The sequence below is a fragment of the Mesoplodon densirostris genome, chromosome 4 (assembly GCF_025265405.1).
Source record: "Mesoplodon densirostris isolate mMesDen1 chromosome 4, mMesDen1 primary haplotype, whole genome shotgun sequence".
NCBI lineage: Eukaryota > Metazoa > Chordata > Mammalia > Artiodactyla > Ziphiidae > Mesoplodon > Mesoplodon densirostris.
The window spans coordinates 86413601-86438490 of NC_082664.1; the positions used below are offsets into that span (position 1 = coordinate 86413601).

Genomic DNA, 24890 nt, shown 5'->3' on the forward strand with positions numbered 1-24890 from the left:
GGACTGAATTTCTTTGGACTTGCCTGAAGGAAAAGGTCCAAGAAGAAAGTGACATCAGCAACAGCCTTAAAACACTTAAGCAGAAAAAAAAAAAAACCGTTTTCTTTCACTGCACACTGTTGCCTTCTGGGCCTGGCATCCATTACCCAATTTTCAGGAGCTACCAAAGTTGCACTGGACAAGAGCACCACCTGTTGCTAAGCAGGGCATAGAGCCAAGAAGAGCACAATTCCCTAGAAATTAGGCTGACTCTGCCAAGTCAAACCTGTGCCCAGCCCTTTCTTTCAAACAGAAGCTCAAAAAATGTTGAAATGAAAAGACCTATGCTACTTTCTTGCAATCCTTCCTACAATCCTACAGTACAATCTTACAGTATTTTCACTTAGATACAAGCTCTTACTGACCACAGTATAAGATCCTGGTCACCGACAAAATGAATGTATCCAATAGCAGTAAAATTAGGGTAACAGATAAAATAATATCTCCTTTTTCCAAAGAGAAGAGACTTCTGAAGGGATTGTACACACTTCTCTTGGTGAAACACAGAGAGACATTCAAGGTGTGAAATCCAGAAGATTTTGGTCAGTCTCTCAAGGAATACAATAAAACCAACCCTTCCCAGGGAAACAGAAAATGTAAAAGTATAGAGGAAAAAGAGATAAAATACAGGTTCCAGTGACCCCTCCACCCCCCACTGCCCTGCCCAGTCAGTCTACCGAGCACAATGGGGTCAGTGAGGAGCTGGTTGGTTCTCACAGTAAACAGCCAGTGAGGCTGGTGCTTTTTATCGATGCAAAAAGAACTCAGACACTTCCTGCTATTTAAACAAGGTCCATTTTTCTTTCAAAGAACAGGAAAAGCCACAAGAGATTCCCACAGCGCCAGCAATAAGCCTTCTCCTTCTGTACTGGGAACTTAGGAGTCAAAATGAAAAAGGGAGAAAGAAGAAATAAGTTGTTATCTTGCTTCTTTTAACACCTGTGCTCATCTTCTGCCGGGGACTCTGTGGTTTCCAAACCTGCTGGCTTCTATTCCTCTATTCCTACTACTATTCAGGCCTGCTTTACACCTGGGCTTTCCCCTTATTTTCTAACAATATACCTTCACCCACTGCTTTCCTCTGTTTTAAGTCAGATATGAGGCCATATACATATTGCTCTTGTACACAAAATGGTATCTTCCAGTTCAAAGCACCCCCAAAGCAACTAACAGGTTGACCCAAAGTCCCTCGACACTTGACAAAGTTAACATTAAATGGAAAAGTCAGGCCTTAAAGCCTAGAACCCAGTTATCTCTTAGAAATAGCAGAGCCTCTCTTTTGAACCCTTAACTCTAGTTTACTTCCTTTATGTGCCAGTAAGATGAATACAATCAAAGCATCAGAGAATTTGGACAACTGAAACGAACATGGTAGCTTTAAGCTACCACTCCAGTGTGCCTGCAGGTGTAAGCAAGGAACACAAGCCTATGAACCCTGTGTTCGGTTTCCTTAAAAGTAGTCTCACTAAAGCAAAAATGAAAACCTAGTTTCCTTTCAACCCTCGACCTTGACTCTAGTAGGTCTGGGAATCCGCTAGCATTTTGGCACAAAACACTGTTTTTCTTCTGGTTATCATTCAGATCTCTAGTGCTTCGTGCAGGACACTGTTTATGCTACTTAAACTAGGCTTTCTGTGAGTGACGACATTCTCATTCATTCCACTGGCAATGGCACAAGACGACTGTACTCACTCGACCTGAAGCCTTTCCTACCAAGTTTATTTCCCTACACCCCCGCCCCCACCCCTAAGAGTGGTATTCCTCTCTCAGCTGTAAGCTTGTCACAGGAGAGCATTTAGGCAGAAATCTAAAAAAAATTTCTATTTCCACTCAAGTCACAAATTACTTAAGCATTCTTACCTACAATCACAAAGGGTAAAAGAGGAAATAGAAACCTCAAGAACTTTGAATTCTGAATATCTGAAACCACCACATGGAGTATCTTCCTGGTTCTTCCATTGCCAAAGCTGGGAACATATGCCAAGAGAAAGGAGGACTCACCTGGAATCCTGATGAAAGACCAGCCATTCTGAGGCCTAATGCTCCACAGTCCTCCAGCTGGTTCTGGAAAGAACTGGGACCGTCGATTTAGCCAGTCTGCCGCCAGTTCAGGGGCCCCATTCAACAAACACTGCTTGGCTGCCAGACTCCCTCCTTCCTTCAGCACTCGCCGCTCATATTCTGCACTTCGGTCATTGCAGTAAGAATCCAATGGCACTGCGGTGACCTGCAGTGAAAGATTCACATGAGATGGCTCTTTCACATTTTCCACACCCACTAAGCCTTTTGGGAACTTTGACTCTGAAATCAGACTAATGTGGATAATTCTTAGACTAGCGGTTTTAACTTCCCTGCTCTGACAAACTAACCTGTCCTTAATAACTGACTTAGTGAGCTTCCCCAGGTAAAAAGCCAACCTCCATAAAATGAATTTTCAACAAACTAAAGATCCAAAGAGTGCTGGAGTTCACAGATAAACTGGGATACCAGGTCAGGAATAATTCCATCACAAATATATATATATAAAATCACTTTGTCATCTCCCTTCATTGCCAGACAGTGCTTTTGGCAAAGTTCTGTTAGCCATACACAGGATGGTGAGGCCATAAAGGGAGCTGGAGATAGTCATCATTAAAGAACTAAAGAGTATCCTCCTGGTGCATCTGAAGCTATCTTTAAGGCTTCTGTGGAAAAGCTCCCAAGTTTGTCAACATTTCTTTTTCCTCTTCCCTGACCAGGTTACTGACTGACAAACGTAATGGAAGATAAGAGAATCTTTCTTTCAGGCCATAAGCTGCGGGGGAGCGTTATGGGGTAGGGATTAGAGAAAGCAATTGCCAGAGAGTAGTGAATTCATTTCCTGGCTAGAGCAGAGGCTTTGCACAAATTCTTATCTCACATTCAAATGCTGCCCCCCAAAGGAACAGAAGGCTCCTGCCAATTTAGAAACACAGGTTTTATCCTTCTTTAATGACCTGGGTCTATACCCACTATAATAAGTAGCTATGCATTCAGATGTCTGTGAAATCATCTGTTAAGGAGTCTGAGGTTACCTTTTGTTAAAATTTGGAGGTTGTGATTACCTGTAAGCCCAGGTTGATAAAAATGCTAAGGTCCCATTATTAGCAGCGAATTGCTCAGAAGAACCATGGAGCTAGACCAAGAGATAGGAAGAATGTGGATATAAGAAGCAAGGGCAGAGGTATGGGAAAGATCAGAACATAACGTACTGGCTGTACGTAGTTAGGTAGTTCTATTCTTTCTATTATTTATTGGAAGTTAGACATTTAGGAAAATCTAACTTGCTACTAACTTTTCTATTTTCATGCCCACCAATATTCAGGGCAGTGGTTGTCAAGTTTTGGTGGGCATAAGAACCTTCTTAGGAGCCTATCTAATGTGCAGATTTTGATCCAGGCCTAAGGTAGGAGTCACTAGTTCTAGGTTTTTAACATGCACCCCAGCATCTCAGGCCAAGCCTTGAGAAATACTGCCTTGGGGTACATAAACAATCAGCTAGCTGACTGTGGGGCTGCAGGTACCTCTGCTGGAAACTAGAGAACACCAAAACTGGAGAAAGAGCATCATTTACCAATAACCAAAGACTATACTACTCTGGCTTACAGATGAAGCTAAATTCATTTTGCTAGGGAGCAGTGCCATCTATGGTCCAGATGCAAAACTACAGTGGGTCACAGCAAGCTGGGTCCCCTGGCGCTCCAAAACCCAGAAAAGCTCACGCATTAAATCAGCTTACTTAGTACTAGGAATAGGTTTTGGTAGTCTCATACCACATTTACCCACTCCAAAAGGAGTTTGTTCTCTTGCTTCCAAGTTATTCATCTTTCCCACCGAAAGTTGAGCACAGGCAAATAAAGACCGAAATACAAAGTAGGTGATTAAAAATTGGGTCATGACTTCCCTGGTGGTGCAGTGGTTAAGAATCGCCCTCCAATGCAGGGGACTTGGGTTCGATCCCTGGTCAGGGAACTAGATCCCACATGCATGCTACAACTAAGGAGCACACATGCCCCAAGTAAGACCTGGTGCAACCAGGATAAATTACATAAATAAAAATAAATAAGTTTTGTCTTTCACTCAGGCCTGTGGCGCTGGCAAGATGGGCAAGTGTCGCAGTGTTTGCACTGCCAGGAAGCTCCATAGCCACCGACGAGACCAGAAGTGACATGATAAACAGTACAAGAAAGCCCATTTGGGCACAGCCCTGAAGGCCAACCCTTTTGGAGGTGCTTCTCATGCCAAGGGAATTGTGCTTGAAAAAGCAGGGGTTGAAGCCAAACAGCCAAATTCTGCCATCAGGAAGTGTGTCAGGGTTCAGCTCATCAAGAATGGCAAAAAAATCAGAGCCTTTGTACCCAATGATGGTTGTTTGAATTTTATTCATCATTTAGGAAAATAATGAAGTTCTGGTTGCTGGATTTGGTCGCAAAGGTCATGCTCTTGGTGACATTCCTGGAGTCTGCTCTTAAGGTCGTCAAAGTAGCCAATGTCTCCCTTTTGGCCTTATACAAAGGCAAGAAGGAAAGACCAAGATCGTAAGTTTTGATGATGAAAGCAGGATAACAATAAATTTCCATATGGCAAAAAAAAAAAAAAAAAAATTGGGTCTCTCCCACCATGGCTTGTCCTGGCAGTAGCTCAGCAGATACTAAACCAGAGCAGACATCTGCCACCTAGGATATGAGTTTCAGAACCTGACAATCAATAGTGGCTATAGTTCCACAAAAATGGTTTGAGAAGCAGTGGTCTGAACCACAGAAGCATGACCAGTTCTATATAGCTCAAACAGCAAGCACACTCTTAGATGAGTAAGCGTACTTAATCTTTTCTAATTAGAGACTCATATGGACCACTTTTACACTCAAAGATAACTGCTTTTTAAAAATCTTATTGTAGTATAGATTGATTATTGATTATTGAGTATTGATCTATTATTGTTGTGTTAATTTCTGCTGCATAGCAAAGTAACTCAGTTATACATATATATATATTCTTTTTCATTACGGTTTATCACAGGATATTGAATATAGTTCCCTATGCTATACAGCAGGACCTTGTTGTTTATCCATCCTATATATAAAATAGTTTGCATCTGCTAATCCCAAACTCTCAATCCTTCCCTCCCTCCCCCCCGACCTCTTACTTTGATTTTTCTTTTTTTTGAAGAAAAGGAGAATATATACTGGAGTTATATATAAAAACTTCGGGCCCATATTCTTGAGATGAAAAATCAAAAGCTAGCAAATCATGAAGGAATAGGGGGAGAACAGTGACACAGGAAAGAGTGTCATTTCTAGACACTCTGATAGTTTAAAAACAAGACAACTTTTTCCAGTTATAAACTTTCACCTATTTTCCAATTTCATTTTGCTGATAGCCTTCCAAGTCCAGGATTAAAAACTAGGAGGTTTGCAAGGCACAGCTTAGTGAAATATTTTTTAATGTTTTGATAAGCTTATTTGGCAGGAGCCCTGGATCAAGATATATACAGAATCATACAGTGTCGTGTTGTAAGTACGCAAGCAGTGAACTCATGAGGTCCAAAAGGAGGCAAACAGGTCCATTTCTACTTAAATTGTGCTTTCTAAGTCAGCTCTATCCTAAACAGCCTCCACCCATTCTGCTAACCCCAAGTGGCCTTCCTGATTGCTCAGAAGGAGGGGGAAATGAAGCATGACATACCCATTCTTGCCTCCCCACAAATGGAAATGCATACTCCCTTTAGTCCCACATGAGCAAACCCCTGTTTCTTGCTTCATTAACTTCCTAAACTATAGTATCTTCAGGGGCTGCCTCCTCAAGCATCAGCGCGTCCTTCCTGAGGACATGTATATTCCTGCTCTAGCTCTAGGAAGCGTGACCGCTCCAAGCGCTTCAGTTTCTTGGTGTGATCAATTCCCAGGGTCTTAGTTTATTAACCCTGCAGAATGATTTCTTAAGCTAATGATAATTCCTTCCTAGTGACACAGTTCTTCCTGAATTGACCCTAAAGTTTTCATAGCATATGCCATGGAAATTAATTTGTCTTAACTCAATGCCAGGGTTGAGGCGTCAAAGGAAATCAGTTTCTCTCCACCGCAGATGGGTTAGAAATCAATATAAGATCATTAAAATACCTCATAAAATGTTGCCTTATTCACACCCCTGGCCTGATCTACAGATCTTGTGTGTGTATAAAACATTCAGACATGTTTAAAACTCTTCTTCCTGTCCTCCTAACTATGGGGTGATTACTCCCATTTCAGATTTAGCACATGCTACGTGAAGAAACTCTACAAATGTGGGAAGAGGGGCTGAACAGGAAAGGGTGCTGGGGAGGAGCCCCTCAGCCAGATGAGAAAAGCTTCCTCCTGTTTCCTGCCTGCCACCACACCTTTAGGCTAACAGTCTTCTTCAAGTTACTACTGTTTTTTAGGGAAACATCAGTACCAGGCATGATAGTTTAGACGTCAGGCTCCTCAGAAACAATACTTTAGTAGTACAGTGGGGGTCTGTATATGTAAGTATGTCAGAAGAGTGGGGTTATTCTTCAGAGTGGTTGGCTATAGAGCTTTGAGTAGTATAAATGAAGAATTATTATGTCCATAAATGCAGTTACAGTCCAGGGCAGTTCACTTTCCCGTTGCGGAGCACAGGCTCCGGACACGCAGGCCCAGCGGCCATGGCTCACGGGCCCAGCCACTCCGTGGCATGTGGGATCTTCCCGGACCGGGGCACAAACCCGTGTCCCCTGCATCGGCAGGCAGACTCTCAACCACTGTGCCACCAGGGAAGCCCGGGAAGTTCACTTTTTACTGGCTCTATAAAACACGGGGAATATGAGAAGTAAAAAATGTCTTGACATCCCGCTCTCAAAAATCTAGGCTTCCTCTTATAGGCCTCTCCATGTACGTAACAGATTAGGAGAGTAAAAAGGAAACAACCATACAAATATGAAGCTTGATGGCAGCTTTCTATGCAAGCCCTTGGCTTTAGATGTTTTCTGGAAAAAGTGCTTTTCCCTAGATAAACTTAAGCTTCAAAGACCAAGAATGCTTTGGAAGAACTGGGTACCTACAAAACCCAAATACTTTCTGGAGAATCAATATAAATCAAACAAAGTGGATAGTGGTAAGCGAATCAAGTTTGTGTAGCACAGAACAAGCAGAGAAATCTAGGCAGGCAGGAAACAATGGGACTCTACTGTCATCTCATTTCCATTCATCATCTTTCTTTGGACCCTCTGCCAGATTCTGACCTTTGATAACTTAATAAAGTTAAGGATGTAAGCTGATATAAATAATGGTAGAGAAATATCACCACAAAGAAGAATTAAAAGTCTCCACCTTCTTTGAATGGAACTGTGAAAACAGTAGACTTGCTAGGATGAGTGAAGAAAACAAGATAAAAACACAGAAGGGTAAGAAAAGTCAGCCTCTTAGAGTCTCCTGGCTAACTGAAAGTTGCCCTTAGAGCAAACAAGCTGCAAAGACAAACTCGTTTTTGCTCTAACTGCAGTCTGGCCACATCTCTACTCTGCCTCTCCCCCTTCATGTACTGCTTCATGGTTGTAAGAGAGTTTCTGTCTGGCTCTGATCAGAGAGACATGAAAGAGTGGAAGATGTAAGCGAAGTAAACAGCCACAGCGTGCCAAGGGGAGCCTTTGCAGCGACACTGTTGGCAATCACAAGAGTGCCCTGTTTTGATAAACAGGGTATCAGGAAGGCTCTAACAGCTGTGCAAAGTTGACACCACAATAGAAACTACTCCCAATCTGCGAACAAGACTACTACCACTGACTGGTGGATATGGCCCAATAGTCACTTTTCAGAGGGAACATACTTGTGAACCACAGTCCAGGCAGAGCTGCTGAAGAAAGCGAGAGAATACCATCTAAGAAGTTTCTTGATGCTGGAGTGTTATGTTTCCCTTTGTTATTTGGAGACTGTACTGAGGCGATAAGGCCAGATCAAATCTCCCTCCCAATCAGGCCCCCTCCTCTAAAAAACCCTCAAAAACCTCAACACAGGTGACAAATGGCTCCCTCTTCTATTCAAATATTCCACTGTTCCTGTCCCTGCTATTGGGTGATAACCTACCTAGTAACAGATGGCTTGCTCCCATGGTAGTTTAGAGCCCCAGGCTAAATGAGAGGAACTACACGGAAGCAACATCAGGGAAAGAAGTCACTTCTATTACCATACAACTATTCTCAAACCAACACAATTCAAAGTGAGGAGTGCTGTCTTGGGAAAGCCAGGACCACAGATGCCCTTTCTAAATACCGAGCATTTATATGTTTCTCAAGGTCCAAATAGCTTAAAACAGTTCTGGTTAAGAAATGGATCCCTTGAAAACTGGTTTATTTCTTCAAACACCATCTATTTTATCTCTTCCCTCCTGTGGCACTTACTCGTGGACTGGCCACACACAAAAAAGATGGCAGCTCAGTGAGCAGGCAGCAACGAAGCGAGGAGGTAGCTGATCTCCGCTGATGGATGACCTGGTCTGAGTAGCCACTCACTGCTTTACAGTGGCTGCTGAAAACCAGAGACTACAAAACAAAAATGCAAATTAGTGCTATTGACAATTATTTAATGTAAGCAAAACAGAAAAAATATCACATAGAGTCAAGGTTCATTCTAATTTCAAACTGTGCTTTTATTAATGTACCTTAGGTAAATGTCATCTCTAATTCTGCCTTTTCTGGAAGAGATTCTGTTTATTATAAATAGTTACAGCAAAATTTTCATTAGACAAAACAACATTTTGTGTATGCCAGGGGAAGTTTGGTTCATTTGTTAAACTGTGAATACAAACCCATTTGTCTTGAGTTAAAAAAGATGACCAATAATATTTCCTCCTAAATTTTTCTTTTAGGCAGATCTGTCTAGTATTTCACGTGTGTACAACAGTGCAGCATAGTTCTAGCAAGGTTAGAAGTTCTATTTATTTGGAGACATCAATAAAAGTGGTCAGGAACAGGAAACAATATCTTTTTAGTTCCTCTAACCTAACTACCATTTAAAAAATTAAAAACTTACATTACTGTATCAATTCATTTTAACAGACTTAAAGCTCATGTTAAAGCTTCAGTTTGCAGCCATTCATATGAAAGATTTTTAAGTATGGAATGTTCACATACAAAGAATTTGTCAGTGGGATTACAGTGTTGTATCAATATATTGCAGGTGCAATTCTTTATTCAGTTCAATATTAGACATTTTATCTTTGGATCTTCATTCTCAATTATTTCATTTATTTGTCTTACTGGTTTCTCAAGACAGGTTGGTAACCTAAATAATCATATGAATGAAGATAATACAAAAAACTGCAAGATGAACAGTAACCAGGACCCTCTGCAGGAGAATAACAGTTACAATTCCAATACCGAAAGTGTCCAGTACCAAATCTCTTCAAAGCTTCTTTGTTTAGTATATATTTCCTCCTGAAGTACATGGGTTCTTCAGGATCACAGTTTGAAAGAAGCCATTTCAAGTTGCCTAGTAGGACAGGTGTATCATAATCTGCTTTCATGAAGCAATCAGCACCTTCTAAATAATGGGCATGAAAGAAGTGAAAGGCTTTTAAATGTTTCCCGCAGAGTTGGGACGTCTTCAGTGATTTCTAATCACACTGCATGGAAGTCTTTACAACACTTTAGTACAATTCTGGACTCATGTAGCTTTGATATGTTTGACATTTTCCTCTAGATGTTTAGGTCCCATCATTAACCAGAAAAGAACATTAATCTTCTGATATCGTTTTTCAACAGTATCTGTGTTCTCATCTTTATGTTGGGTAGCATCTGCACTGAGATTTATCTACCTCTCTACATGTTTATCTCCATTATCATCTGAATGCCTAGTGTGAGGATCATTATGAAGATCAATAGACCAGGTGTCACCCTGTTCTTCCAATACTGAATACTGACGAGCTAGGATCATTACTAAAAAAATCCTATTGCTGATACATAGATGAAAGTAAAAAAAAAAAAAAAAAGTAGCCAATTTTCTTGTTTTCCGAAAGTTCACTTCTCATTGTTAGTAATAGCTCTTCTTGCTCCTCCTGAGGGTGAAGAGATGACACAAGCCTAGCAACTGCTGCTCGTATCTGTCGTAGTTCAGGGCTGCTAGCTGGGGGGTCCACTGCCACCCAGGTGGCTGAGATAGCAGCAGTGGCTGGCCTAGAGACTTCTGAATTCTTTACTAACTTCTAAAGAGCAGTATCCGTTATCACTTTATCTTTGTAAAAGGAGCTTCTTATACTCCTATTTCTTATACTCCTAAAGAGCAGTATCTAAACAATGTCTCAGGGAGGGATCTCTTAAAGTCAACCTCATTTTCAGTATTCTTAAATGGCAAAATCCAACAGATAAGAGATGAAAGAATGACCATTTCCTTCAATTATTTTCTCTCCAACATTGTAGTTATTAATAAGGGATACAACAATCATGATAGGGAGTCTTTTTAACACAATATTTTGCTTGTGATACCTTTCTGGAAAAAGTCTAATGATAATTTTATTTCCGGGGTGGTCATTCCTAAATTAGAACATGTTCACTTGTCTTATATCAGCTAGGTTAAGACAGGCTTCTCATTGGCAGTCACTAAATCAAGGTGATTGGTAGCTGATTCCAGATTTAAAAAATGATTCACTAGCTCAACATACACAAGCCTTAGCTGTAGAGAAACCCTGACTACCCCCAGTACACTTCACTCAATCTATACTTTTCTAGATCATTTTCTCTTAACACTGGTTCCATCAAATCTTCCTTAGCACAGGTGGTCCTTGGTACCATACTATCCACATTCCCTTCACATAATGACATGAACTGCTAGGTACTGCTAGATACAGAAAATTTTAATGCTTAATAGAGAAGAACACAAAAGACACCTTAGGCACCACTGTGTAGGATGCAGGGGGCCGGGGGGAGGGTGCAGAAAAGAAGATTCATTACTTCTTTAGTCTACTTTGGCCTAAAACAAATTAGAAAAAAATAAACAATGTCACACAATGAGAGATGTGACTTGGTAATAATGTGGTCACAGTTTTTGCTCTTCTGTTGTCCCTTCCTCATGTTCTTGAGTACCCTACTACCCTGTAGGCACTGGCAACTGTGTATGTCTTGCTGCCAGTACTGCAATATACACACAGCAGCGAAGGAAGGCTTTTGTAGAGTCTTTTGGCACCATGCAAAAGTCTCAAGTGAAAAACAACAGGGCAGTATGATAGGCCCCTCAGCTGTACACTACCTGCCACAGTGGAGCACAGAGAACACACAGATGTTTTCCCTTCAGATACATACTTGTCCACTTAACAAGGGGCCGTTCTTTGCTTTCCAAGCCTTATTTAAAATTAAAAAGAATACTTATGCTAACGTTAGGTCTTCATTACTTAGAAATTAATTTTCTGTTTTTGCTCTTAAAGAACACATCAAACTCAGATATAGAGAAAAGGTCTCACTTAAAATGAAAGGGTGTAAGGTTTATAGATCAATTGCTAAGATTGCATGGATTCTATTTTCACAGATATTTTAAGTAACCAAACAAAAAGGGGGAAATAAAATACAGAAAAACTCTGAAAACAACGGATTCCCAGAGCTTTCCACAAGGGGTACTGGCAGCTCTCATGATCCCAGGAAATGATGATATAGATACTGCAGTTGCAAATTAACCTCCAGTGGAAGAGTTTTTGGAAACTTCCTGTTTGGGAGATTCTTCATCAATAGCCATTCTAAGCTCTCTAAGCATTTAATAGAGTATAGTGTTTAAAACTTAAAACACATACCACTCTTTTCAAAATAACTCTTTATGTTTAGATTCTTTTGTATATATATTTTTAAATCTTTTTTTTTTTTTCTTTTTGACTGTGCTGTGTCTTAGTTACAGCCTGCAGGATATTTTTAGTTGAGGCATGCAGGATCTAGTTCCCTGACCAGGGATCGAACCTGGGCCCCCTGCACTGGGAGCACAGAGTCCTAACCACTGGACCACCAGGGAAGTCCTATATATTTTAAATTGCAAAATCTGAAATGCCCTCAATTTCTATGAGTTAGTTGGCTCACTAGAGTTGTAGAGTATATAAAGCTTTCAACACATATAATGCCTAAGCAGACCATAACCATGACAACAGTTTCACTAAGACTGGGACAGGAAATGAAATTAATGCTGGTACTGTTTCTGCCAATTATCATTTTTAACATAGTATTTAACTGGATACAGTATAAAATCTGTTCTGCTTCCCCAAAAGATGGCTAAATGGTGTATTTCCTACAGATTCTGTTTTTTGTCTTTATTCTTCTAAGCAAAATAAGATTAAAAAGAAAAAAAATTCATATGTGTGAGACTTGCACTCTAACCCTTGTAAAACTGTACAAGAAAGGAGCTCTGGTCAGAGCCTACAGTGGGGAGGGAGGTGTGTGAGAATGAATACATAAAATTTTTTAACTAAATGCTATTCCTTCTTGAACTCATCACCAGTAAAGCAGGGTAGAGAACAATGAGGTTAAGAGGACAACACAGAATCATGCTGGCTTTTGTTCTACAAGCATCACAAGAAAAGGAAATATCAGAAAAGCATTCACGTCAAGTAAGAGAGTTTAAAAGGCCCTAAACTTCGTTCAAAGTACCCTAAGGGTCATCTGATCCGTGTCCTTAGCCTAGTTCCTAGTTCCCTGATGTTTTTGTACCATCCCAAAGCCAGCATTATGAGAATGGTACTTCCTTGAACTCTGTAACACAGAATTCAAATTTAATATTCACTGCAGGGTAAGAAGAGTTTTATAGGCACGCTCCGTGGCGGGAAGAGCTTCTCACTGTTCAGATTCATTCACGTCCATGGGTGGCAAGGAAGATGAGAGGATTGGGTTAGACTGCTGAATATAACTCAGGTAGTATGTGATTTAAGATAGCTTACCAAGAACAAGATGACAACATGTAGGTAAGTCAACATTCATTAACTATCTCCTCAGAGGAATAAGAACAAAGCCTTCACCTTGATCTGATGATAGGAAGCTGTATTTAGGAGACAGGCTGCTGGAACAATACCTACTACTTTTCATAAAACAAATGAAGGCGCAGAAGAGAACAGGATGAAGGGTTTTCTGCAATAAGAGGATAAAGGTGAATATGGAAAAATTAATTCAAAGTTAATCTGGTAGCTCCAAAGGAATTTTACTCAAAATTATTTTTGAATAGTAAAAGAGACCTGACACTCGCTTCCAATTTTAGCATTTCCCCTTGTCTCTTCTCTCAGGTTTGTCTGCTTAAGAATAATCCCCAACTTTACTTTTAAGACTGATCTTGAACATGGAAGCCGGATTCATGTTCTCCCATCAAAACACTGAAACATAAATTTGTGTTTACTTTGCGTATTAAACAAGGCTACTCTACTTCACAGTATCACAAAAGAAAGCAAAACAAGGATTTGGAGAAACAGCATCTCTTCAGCATTATGTTTACAAATAATCAAAGTTACACAATCAGAACTAAGTTGGCAAATCAAATGAAAATGCAAGATACAGAAAAAAACAGAGCTTGCAATGAAAAAAAAATTTGCTCACAAGGAGTTAGGGCTTATGAGCAATGAATTCCGGTTGAAGATGAATGACACATATTATACTGCATTTGCAGTAGCTAATAAAACTGTGAACAGACAGGTAACATGGAGAACAAGGAGAGGTGATACCAGCATCCCTTCCAATTTAAGAACTTTCATAGTGTCACAGTCAGAACCCATCTGTCGTCTAAGCCAAAATCTCAGAACAGGGAATACCCAAACAAACGTGGTAATGAAGTAACTAATACAAAAGGCATTGAGGCTCCTCCTTGCTCTCTCTCTTGAATCACCCACTCTGGGGGAAGCCAGCTGCCATGCCATGAGGACACTGAAGCAGCCCCATGGAAAAGTCCACACATCGAGGAACAGAGTCCTCCAGCCAACAGCCAGCACCAACTTAACCAGGCATATAAGTGAGCTAACCTGGAAGCAGAAACTATGGCTCCAGTCAATCTTTCAGGTAACTGCAACCCTAGCTGATACCCTGCCTGCAACTTCATAAGATTTTCTGAGTCGGAATCACCTACCTAAGCTACTCCTAAGTTCTTAACCAACATAAACTATGAGATATTAAAAATGTTCATTGTTTTAAGCTGCTAGATTTGTGGGTAATTTGTTATATAGGTATAGATAACTACTACAGGGGCTAATATCCACAACTGATGCCCTTTTTGAAGATGTCTAAAAATTAGCTTCTTTCTGCTGGTATATTTCTCACTCCCAAGAAATGCCTCTAGTTCTCAGCTCAAATGCAGGGCAAAAATAACTAATGTGCAATAAACTCAATGCATGATCAAACAAATTAGCAATGCCACCCATATTTCCCAACCTCCAAGGAAAAGTTAGAACTCTTCACAAAATTCTATTTTAAATACAGAGGAAGACTATACTTCTAATTTTAGGGTGGAGGACATTCCCTCAGATAACAAAACACAAAGTTCCAAAGGGAAAAACAACACTAATACAATGCACCAAGACTTACTAAGTCATTCAGTAAACATTTATTTAACCTTGTAAGTGCAAGGTGCTTAAAATAACCCGACCACAAAGACAAGAGGGACTATGTCCAAACATCTAAATTCTGTTCTCACACTTGGGGGGAAAAAAGAAATGAAGAAAAAAAAGAAAGAAAAAAAATGACAGAATTGTGGGTTTTTATGGCCCTGCCATGCAGCACGTGGGATCTTAGTTCCCTGATCAGGGACTGAACCTGTGCCCCCTGCACTGGAAGCATGGAGCTTTAACCACTGGACCACCAGGAAGTCCAAAATGACACAACTGTTTAACAGCACTTTCTTTTTTTTTCATGTTAAGCTTGGTTTCAGTCTTTCTGGACATTGTAAAATATTCTTTGTATTAGAGAAGTATCTTTCTATTAATTATAGAGCTCCTACCTGTATTCACTGGTTTTCTACCATACAAAAAGGGTAGTTAACCACTTTTGCATCCCCTATCAATCATCTTTCTTGCATGTTTGATTTCCCTCTTAGCTGCCTTTTCTTCCTCTTTCGTCTTCAAATCTGAGTCTCCTCTCTCTTACAAACTCAGCTTTTAGTTAAAACCAACTGTCCCTCCTGAAATGTCTTCCTATTCTTTTTAACTGTCACATCTCATTACCTATTTCCTAACCAGAATCTTTCTCCTTGTAAATCCCTGAACCTGGGCCTTCTCTGTTATATCTGCACTCATAACATCAAAGAGCTCCTAATCTCATTCCTAAGTGTTCACTTTAAACTTGATATAGAATTCAGCACTCCCTCTGAATTCTCTCTTGAACTCTGGGTTTTGGAAGTTATTCCTTCACTGCCAGTGCTCATCCATATCCAAATCAATCAGAGTCCATTCACCCTTTCTTCACCATCTTTTGGTTACAACTATTTCTGTTGGGTCCTTTGTACCTGATACTTGGAACTTTAGTTTAATACCCTCCTTAACATGGATTCCCACATCCAATCTTTCCTGTTATCACACTCTTGAGATTAGTCATCAAGTACCAATGGCAGAGATTCCCACTGTTGTGCTATAATGACTTGAATGATTTAACAGCCTTCCTAAAACCAACTACCCGATTATTCCTTCCCATGGCTTGACAGTAGCCACCAAAACTTTATTCCCCCAGGATTACAACTGTAGCATCTATTGAAGAAGGTGAGCCAAAAAAGGGCTGAAACTCCTGGTTTAGTATCTAAACCCCAATAAATTGGCATTCAAAGATTCTTTGGGAGAAAAGGTGACTTACCTTTCTGGCCTTTTTTCTCACTACTGCTCTGTATTTTGGCTCAAATCTTCAACTTGGAAAATCCTTCCTTCTACCCAGGTCCCTACCACTCAAGATCCAACTTAAACAATACCATTTCTATAAAAGAGTTTTTTGTCCATTTTAACCTAAAGTGATCTCCTATCCTGAACTTTACCACTAATCATCTAACATTATTTTGGCAGTTAATTATGTTTTCTTTCATCTCCGATCTTGAATCATTTCTATTTTTAAAGTCCTTTTAACCTTGTGCATGTCTTTTTACTATATACATGAATGAGTTTTCAAACCAGAAAATAAGAGACCATGACTGTTAACACACCTTGCCCACAACAGGCACTGATGCGTGACAGGTTTGTAAACAACATTAATTACATGTGCTTTTTCTCTGTGGGAGTAGACTGACACTGGGAGGAGGCTATTATGAAAGAACATTAGAAAAACCCCAACCCCTAAGCCAAGATCACATTCAACCACTGGAGATTCATTCAGTCAATAAGCTCTTCTGATATACATACAAATTAATGGACCCATTCACTCAATCCCATTGGCCCTTGGGATCAAACAAGTGAAAACAGCAGGAGAGAAAGAGTGAAGAGTGTTTGGAACAAAAAGAGTACTTTCTCCAGTAAATAGTGTGTCCTCCCCTCTATTAACATTCCTTATTCAATTAGCCTTCTTTTAACTGCCGGGATCAGTGGTCTCCAGAGAAATTACATGCAAGCTTCACAATGTAAATAATATTAATATGCTATTATTTATGTATCATTTTAAAAGAAATAATGCATAGGTATTGGCAAAATGGATAAAGAATGTTTTAATAATGGGGGACATAATCAAAAAACATGGGGCTACTGGCATTGCTGAAAAGAGTTTAAACTAAGATAGATAAGCTGATTCAAAATTTACATGAAAATGCAAAAGGCCAGGAATAGTGAAGGCAATACTGAAGAAAAACAAAGCTAGAGGACCGGTGCTATCAGTTATCAAGCCTTATTATGAAGCTATAGTTATTAAGATAAAGTGGTACTGGTCAAGGGTAGACAAATGGACTAATGGAATAGAACAGGGTCTAGAAACAGACCCACACATATACAGCCACCTGTTTGACAAAAGTGATGCTGCAGGGCAACAAGGATGGTCTTTTCAACAAATGAAGTTGGGTCAAATGGATATGGATATCTGTAAGTAAAAAAATTGACAACCCATAACACAGACTGAAAACCCAGTTTCTTGTAGATCCAAATGGTAAATCAAAACAACCTTTGGAGAAAAACAGAATTATCTTTATGACCTTGGTAAAGGCAAGGATTTCTTCAACAGAACACAAAAAATACTAATGATTCAACAGAAGACAATATTTAGAGTGATAAAGTAAGCTACAGAGTAGAAGACCTCTGCAATACATAAAGAACTACAGAACACCACGAAAAATACAGACAGACTAACAGAAAAATAAGCAAGGGTCTCAAATAAGCATTTCATAAAGGAGGTTATCCAAATGGCCAATGAGCATTAGAAAAGGTACTCAATATCATTATTCATATGGGAAATATAATTTAAAGCCACAGTGAGATACTACCACATAGCAGGACTAAAATGAACAGACAAAATAATGTCACATTCTGGCAAGGACATGGAGCAACTAGAACCTCTTATACACTGTTAATGGGAATGAAAATGGGCACAACTGCTTTAGAAAACTGTCTGGCATAACCTATTATAGATGACCACATGTATACCCTATGACCCAGCAATTTGACTACTAGATATATATACCCCACAAAATACATATGAATTTTCATTAAAAGGTGTGTACAGTAATGTTCACAGCAGCACTATCTGTAATAATAAAAACTATAAGCCACCCAAATATTTGCCTATAGTAACTCTTACGGGGAGGACACTGAGGAGGAACAATGAATGGAAGTGGGCACAAAGGGGCCTCTGAGGTAGAGTTCTGACAGTGTTTTGTGAAGTTATCAAGCTGTATGTACACTTATGATTTGTGCACTTTCCTATATGTATGTTAGTATCTCTAGAAGAATAGCCAAGGCAATAAGAAAAAGGCTTATATTTTTAAAAATATATTATACCTATTATTTCTCTCTGTCTCTCTAATCTCCTTGGCCTGTTGTTTACTAAAGGAAAGCAAATGGTCATATTTTCAGAATCAACTTAGCTGCTTCTTAGACTCATGAATTCAAATGGTTATTAATTAATTTCATTAGAAAAAAATTTTAACTCTCTAATAATTGATTAGGGTACTGGTTATCATTTCCAAGTTTTCTTCCTACCTCCTCAAGCTTTAATGGACTCACATTTATATGTCAGTCCTTTTCTAATCTTTCAAGACTTTTCTTTGTCTTCCTGAGGTTCTAATTCACCATATGAATGATAGCAAATACCTCTCAAGTCATATTTTCAGGACATTTGCTAAAACTAGTAAGCAGAATTTTAAGTTTGTTTTCTGTGAAAATAAAAAATTTTCTCTCTGATTCCACAGTAGTAGGGTCCCTGTATAAGCAAAGGAATCTTCCAGAGGATCTGTAAATTGTATTAATAATGCCAGAAGTATTTTTGTAGATTTCAATGACAACAAAGAAGTCATGTCAGGAAAAGGCACAAAGCACATACATGATGAATTTATCCCACACAAAGCAACAAACAAAAAGAATCCAAGACCTTGTATCTAAATCCAACTGACAAATCCAAACATCAGCAAGACAGATAATTATTATATTTAAGTCTCACCACTGCTGTCCATACTTGAAGAGTTACCTTTGAAAAAAGACTCATTTTTGTTAATCATATTTTTGTGAAAAACTGTAAACTGGCAGGATTACAGCAGACTATGAAATCTGGAAGTGTGTTTCTGATGTGTGTATGTATGCTAAAATATCATGCATCTTAAGTTTTAGCTTTTACTTTATACTCTTAACAAAGGAATTTTGGAAATCTGTTGTAAAGGATTAGGTGTTCAAAATTTCCTTCTCTATCCTTCTTTGCAAAACAGACAACGTAATATTCTCTAAAATACTTCTTGAATAAGAAAAACTCAGTTCGGGACTTCCCTGATAGCGCAGTGGTTAAGAATAAGCCTACCAGGGCTTCCCTGGTGGTTCAGTGGTTGAGAGTTCGCCTGCCAAGGCAGGGGGCACGGGTTCGTGCCCTGGTCCGGGAAGATCCCACATGCCGCGGAGAGGCTGGGCCCGTGAGCCATGGCCGCTAAGCCTGTGCGTCCGGAGCCTGTGCTCCGCAATGGGAGAGGCCACAACAGTGAGAGGCCCGCGTACCGCAAAAAAAAAAAAAAAAAAAAAAAAAAGAATAAGCCTACCAGTGCAGGGGACACGGGTTTGAGCCCTGGTGCAGGAAGATCCCACATGCCGTGGAGCAGCTAAGCCCGTGTGCCACAACTACTGAGCCTGTGTTCTAGAGCTTGCGAGCCACAACTACTGAGCCTGCATGCCACAACTACTGAAGCCCACAAGCCTGGAGCCCGGGCTCCGCAACAAGAGAATCCACCGCAATGAGAAACCCGCGCACCGCAATGAAGAGTAGCCCCCGCTCACTGCAACTAGAGAAAGACCATGCGCAGCAAGGAAGACCCAATGCAGCCATAAACGGAAGGGAGGGAGGGAGGAAGAGAGAAAGAAAGACTCAGTTTGGAGGAATTAGTGTGAGAAACAGTACAATAGTGGTAATAGGCATATTCTAACAAAGCCATTCTTGGGGGACAATTCGCATAATAAACTACTTTGCTCAAGTTTGAATTGGGTTTTTTCAAAATTACTTCACTTTATTTATATTATCTCTGAATAGGAGGGATATAACAGGTATATGCCAAAATATACTAAGACAGAGATGGACCTTGATCACTAACTACATGTCAGGGTAACTCTGCAATGAAATGTGCATATTGCTCTCTGAGTGACTTCTGGTGGTCTCTTTCATATTCAGAAAGTGAGACCTTCCTGAAGTCCCAAAATGTCAGTTTCTTTCCATTCTTACTATTAAAAAGAATGATCCAGAATCTTTCTATATGGTGACTTTCTTTACCTAGTCCCCTTGCTATTCTAATATCATGCAGTCACTGAATGCTGTATTTTTCAAACTGTGAGTAGTAGGGTCATGAAATCATTTTTTAGTAGGTTCCAACTAACATTAAGAAAAACAAAAGGAAAAAACTGTGCACTGAAGGAGGGTAAATATTGTTGTGTGAATATTTTGTCTTAAAAATTTATGGATGTGTAATATTTATATATGTATGTAATATCTGATATATCTACATAACTACAGGTGGTGTAAAATATTCTTGTGAGTCATGGTCAGACTTCAAAAGCCACAGATATAATGGGCTTTATTATATTTTTATTGTTACACATGGAGCTTCAACAAAATGATTCTTCATTCAGAACCCAGTCTAACCTTTAAGGCATATCATGTAAAGATTATTCTGCTTAGTTGAAAGCAAATATTTCTTAGAACAGATATATCAACCAACTCTGGCAAGATACATTGGTATTTCAACACATGTATTTTGGAGATAAGGATGGTGAGACCAAAAGCAGAACAGCATCTCTACAAAATACATGATTAGCTTTCAGCTACCCGTGGCTCAGTAACTCGGTGTACATTCTAAGCCACTACAAGAGCAAAGGTCTATCTATAACACAAAATAAAAGTAAAGAAGAGGACATGGAAGTGAAACTAACTTTGGAAAAACCAGTTTCACATAAAGCATATTGCCCATATCTAAATTTCTCAGGAAATTAATTGACATAAGGACCTCACTGAACAGGTGCTCTGAACACACTACTGTATTTTCATAAAGGAGAAGACTACAAATAAGTGATGCTTATCTTTCAGTGTTAAGTAAGATGCAGTTATCTACATAATAGAGCATAAAAAACCCCTGGTAGAATTGTCCTCATCTGTACCAAAAATAAAACTAGTAAAAAAATTTTCACTGTAGTAATATAGAGTACCAAATGTAAGGAAATTGGTCTACAGAGGTTAAGCAACTCTTCATTAGACATATCAGTATTCACTAGTAGGAAGTCACCTTGCCACAACTGACTATATTATTCCAAACAGGCTGGAACCCAATTCTATTCTCCTTCTGCATTAACGATCTTATCTTCAGAGTCCAAAAAAGTATATGGAGCAATGCGTGAAAAACCAACTGGGAAAACAGAAGAAAAGGAAATCATACAGGTTCTTCAGTATACAGGGGGCAAATAACCAGATGCAGCCAAAGAACATCCTACATTCGATAGCTGTATGACTGATGACACATTAAATTTTCTAGAGGATACAAAGAAAAAGTTCTACCTTCTAAACTTTTAATCTAGTTGAAGAACTATAACATATAAACATCAAGTCTCTTATTAAAACTCTCCAGTGTTACACCCATTTCATTCAGAATAAAACCCAAATCCTTAGCATTAACCTATGAGGCCTCACATGATCTGAATCTGCACCTATCACCTATCACTTATTTCCTATCCCTTTTCCCCTTACCTACTATACAATGGCAAACAGTTATATGAAAAAGTGCTCAACATCATTACTTTCCATGGAAATGCAACTGAAAATCACAAATTCAACAAAAATGGGCCGACAATACCAAGGGTAGGCAAGATTTACAAGAATAAATCTCTCACATTGCTGGTGGGAGTTTAACTTTGAAAAACCATTTTGGAAAAATGTTTGGCAGTGGGAACTAAATCTAAACATACGTATACGTGATGATACAGCAATCCCATTTAGTTGCATGCCGCAACTAAGATCTGATGCAGCCAAATAAATAAATAAAATAAAAAACAGTAGATTAATCAATTGTGATTAGAAACAGACAATGGAACACTTCATAGCATTAAAGAAGAATGCTACAGTACAACATGGATGAATCTTACAGACAAAATAATTGAGGGAAAGGAGCCAGACACAAAAGAGTACACATTGGATCATTCCATTTACATTAAGTTCAAAAACAGGGTAAAATAATCTGGGATGATAGCAGTAGAATAGTGATTACCTTTATTTTTATTTGTTGGTTTGTTCTGAACTAGAGGTTTCAAATGGGAAGAAGTATGAGGGAGACTTCTGGGTGCTGGAAATATTCTATACCTTAATCTAGGCAGTTGTTACACAAGTGTATACACATGTATAAATTCAAAGAGTTGTACACTTAAGATCTGTGTACTTCACAGTAAAGTTATATACAAAACATATATTAAAAAAAATATATATATATACACACACACATACACACACACATAAAATGTCTATTAAGTTATATGTAATAAGCTATAAAACACTACACTGCTCCCACTCCTCTGGGAACTTTTTGGCTCCTTCAGGTCTTCATTTACTTTATTACTTTTATTGATTCAAAGAAAAGGGAAGGGAGTACTACACAGATAACTGATGCTGAAATAATTGCTTACCTTTAACAAAGGGCAGCTGGAAAGGTTGGGAAAGGAGAGTGGAAAATTAACCCCAAGAAGGAAATCCTTGTTTCTCAGATATTTCTGCTGGCTCTCCCCTTCTGGCTCTCCCCAGGAGCGCAGCTGATGGAGCCTGTAGGAGGCTTTCAGAGACAGGAAAAGAGCTAACCATCTGAAACAAACCACAGCAGACATGCTTATTCAGTGCTCCATGGAGGGCTGAGGGTAGTTCATAGCAGCGAGGAACCTTGTCTCTTATTAACATGTCTCTTCTGTAAATCTTGAACATTTTAGACACAGCTCTTTCCTACTTTCAGATAAAGCCATTTCATACTTTTGTTCTATAAATTCTATCTTTGGCATGAATTGGTTTGCTACTATGAAAACGAAAATCCTCTGTAAAGCTCCTCTCAGTATTAAGGAATATTCAACTCTATCATAAAAACTGTCATAAAAACATCCTCATACTAAGGAGACAGCCTCTCCTAATGAGGTTACTATTTTTTACACAAATACAAAGTAATAAATTAAGTAAAAGCCATTATTCCAAAGAATAAGAAAAGAGAACTAAGTTTCCCTGAATACGTAAGGCAGGCTATGCTGCAATCACTACTAACTAAAGGAATCATCAGTCATCATTTGCCCTGTAGAAACAAATAAAGTAGTCTACCTAGAAATTATGAAGAATTGAAGACCTTCTGGTAGCATTTGGGAGAAGAGCCTAAATAGTTTTTATTTAAGGTATATCACGAAGCATCATGCAATTATTAAAGGATCAAAAGTATGATTTCCTTATAAAAATTTTAATTCTTAACAATACAAAAAAGAATGAGAGGCTCTGTAAGATGATATAATAGTAAGTATTTAATTTCACAGTATTCGACCTTCGCCTCTGTTTATTCCCAACTGCTCTCTCATCAAACAATGAGCAAACTTCTCACCTGGCCAAAAGTCCCTGAAGCATGAGGTTTGCCATTTCAGCTGGAGATACATCAATAAAGCGAAGGAAAGAGAAACAGCTTTCTTCATTAACACCTGGAATATCAAAGGACAAAGTTAAACCCAACAGAAAACCAAGAGGCAATACTCAACTAAAGCCTGCTGAACTGCTGAATTTTGACTTAAGAATCAAAAACTATTCTAAAGGTTCCAATACAGCCACTTTGATATAAGACAGTGTGTCATATTTTTGTACTACAATCATAAGTAGAAGAGGCAGACCTATGAGATATGGCATATATGGGCCAGAGTGGAGTTGGCTCATCAGTTACCTCTGGGGTTTTGGATTCTTGGCTAACTGCCTTCCTCTTTTTATCGTGCCAGGAAAAAGAAAAAAGGAAAACACAGGTGAAAAATTCTGAACCTCTGCCTTAATACTTTGGACAATGCTCAAAGTTGAGCAGCTTCCTTTCCTTAAACTAAGGAGGAGGTATCTAAGAGTCCCACACTAGCAAGAGTCCTGCATTGTCTCTATCACACCTCTATTCAAAGGGTATAAGAAATTCTTAAGAGGCAGGTATAAAATAAAGATGGAAGGTCAATCAAAATGGAAAACAGGGCCTCCCTGGTGGCGCAGTGGTTAAGAGTCCGCCTGCCGATGCAGGGGATACGGGTTCGTGCCCCGGTCTGGGAGGATCCCATATGCCGCGGAGCGGCTGGGCCCGTGAGCCGTGGCCGCTGGGCCTGCGCGTCCGGAGCCTGTGCTCCGCAACGGGAGAGGCCACAGCAGTGAGAGGCCCACATACCGCAAAAAGAAAAAAAAAAAAAGGAAAACAATTAATCAAAAAAAAATTTTTATTGCTTCCTGTTATAGCCAAAAAGCCTAGCATCTATAGATGAAGACAACTAATTTACTTAAATCTTATCAAGACTTTATAAATAAAAGCCTAGCATTCAGGCAAAGCCACTACTAGTTCCAACTCAGCAAAACAAAGAGCATCCTGATAAATCCTTGGCATTCTTTCCTCCTCAAAGATCAAAACACCTACCTTTTCTGTGAAACAGAGACTGCTGGATATAGTCTGGTGCAAATGGAGAAAGAAGAACCCTTAACCACCTGTAAAGTAAGTAAATAAAATAAATCCAAACCCAAATATAAATATCAGGAACTTAACTAAACTGGAGGTTCCAAACTAAAAGAATCATTTAAGGTTTGAAACTTTCTACTTCTGAGAAGTTTGTTGCCAGACAAAACCATTACATATATGTCAGAAAGTACTAAGTACTTAATAAAGGTAGTAGATTATAATACAAGTTCAAAGTGGTCTCATTTTATTTCAATGAAGCACAATTCTAGCACTGAAAGTTGCTATATACTATATTAAACAAAAAGCACTACAACTCTGGTCTGTTTCCCCCTGCCCATCTAGTTAAGTATTAGCCTGGAGCTATCACAGACAAAGAATTCTTAAAATTAAACCCAAGAAATGTGTCTCACTTTCAGTAACATCAGGCTAGATGTTGTTGATGATTATTTTGAAAGTACTGTTTATATTGTTTCTCTACAGAAGCAGCGTTCTAAATCTATGGTTCTCAAGTGCAGGTGTGCACAAGAATCCTTTGGGAGCTTGTTAAAAAATCCA

At 39.1% G+C, this 24890-nt stretch overlaps 1 protein-coding gene and 1 pseudogene across 4 annotated transcripts in view; one reads left to right on the plus strand and one right to left on the minus strand.

Moving 5' to 3' along the window:
* The window catches only part of INO80 (INO80 complex ATPase subunit), a 130925-nt gene that overhangs the window by 38382 nt on the left and 67653 nt on the right, over positions 1–24890 (minus strand). For all 4 annotated transcript variants that reach the window (XM_060096632.1, XM_060096631.1, XM_060096630.1 and 1 more), the window contains exons 22-26: positions 24297–24364; positions 23250–23343; positions 22309–22480; positions 8453–8593; positions 2041–2266 (exon numbers count right to left, since the gene is read on the minus strand). In XM_060096632.1, coding sequence (XP_059952615.1) covers positions 2041–2266; positions 8453–8593; positions 22309–22480; positions 23250–23343; positions 24297–24364 — 701 coding nt within the window. The remainder of the gene's footprint in view (positions 1–2040; positions 2267–8452; positions 8594–22308; positions 22481–23249; positions 23344–24296; positions 24365–24890) is intronic.
* Positions 4160–4599, plus strand: LOC132489386 (small ribosomal subunit protein uS12-like; annotated as a pseudogene).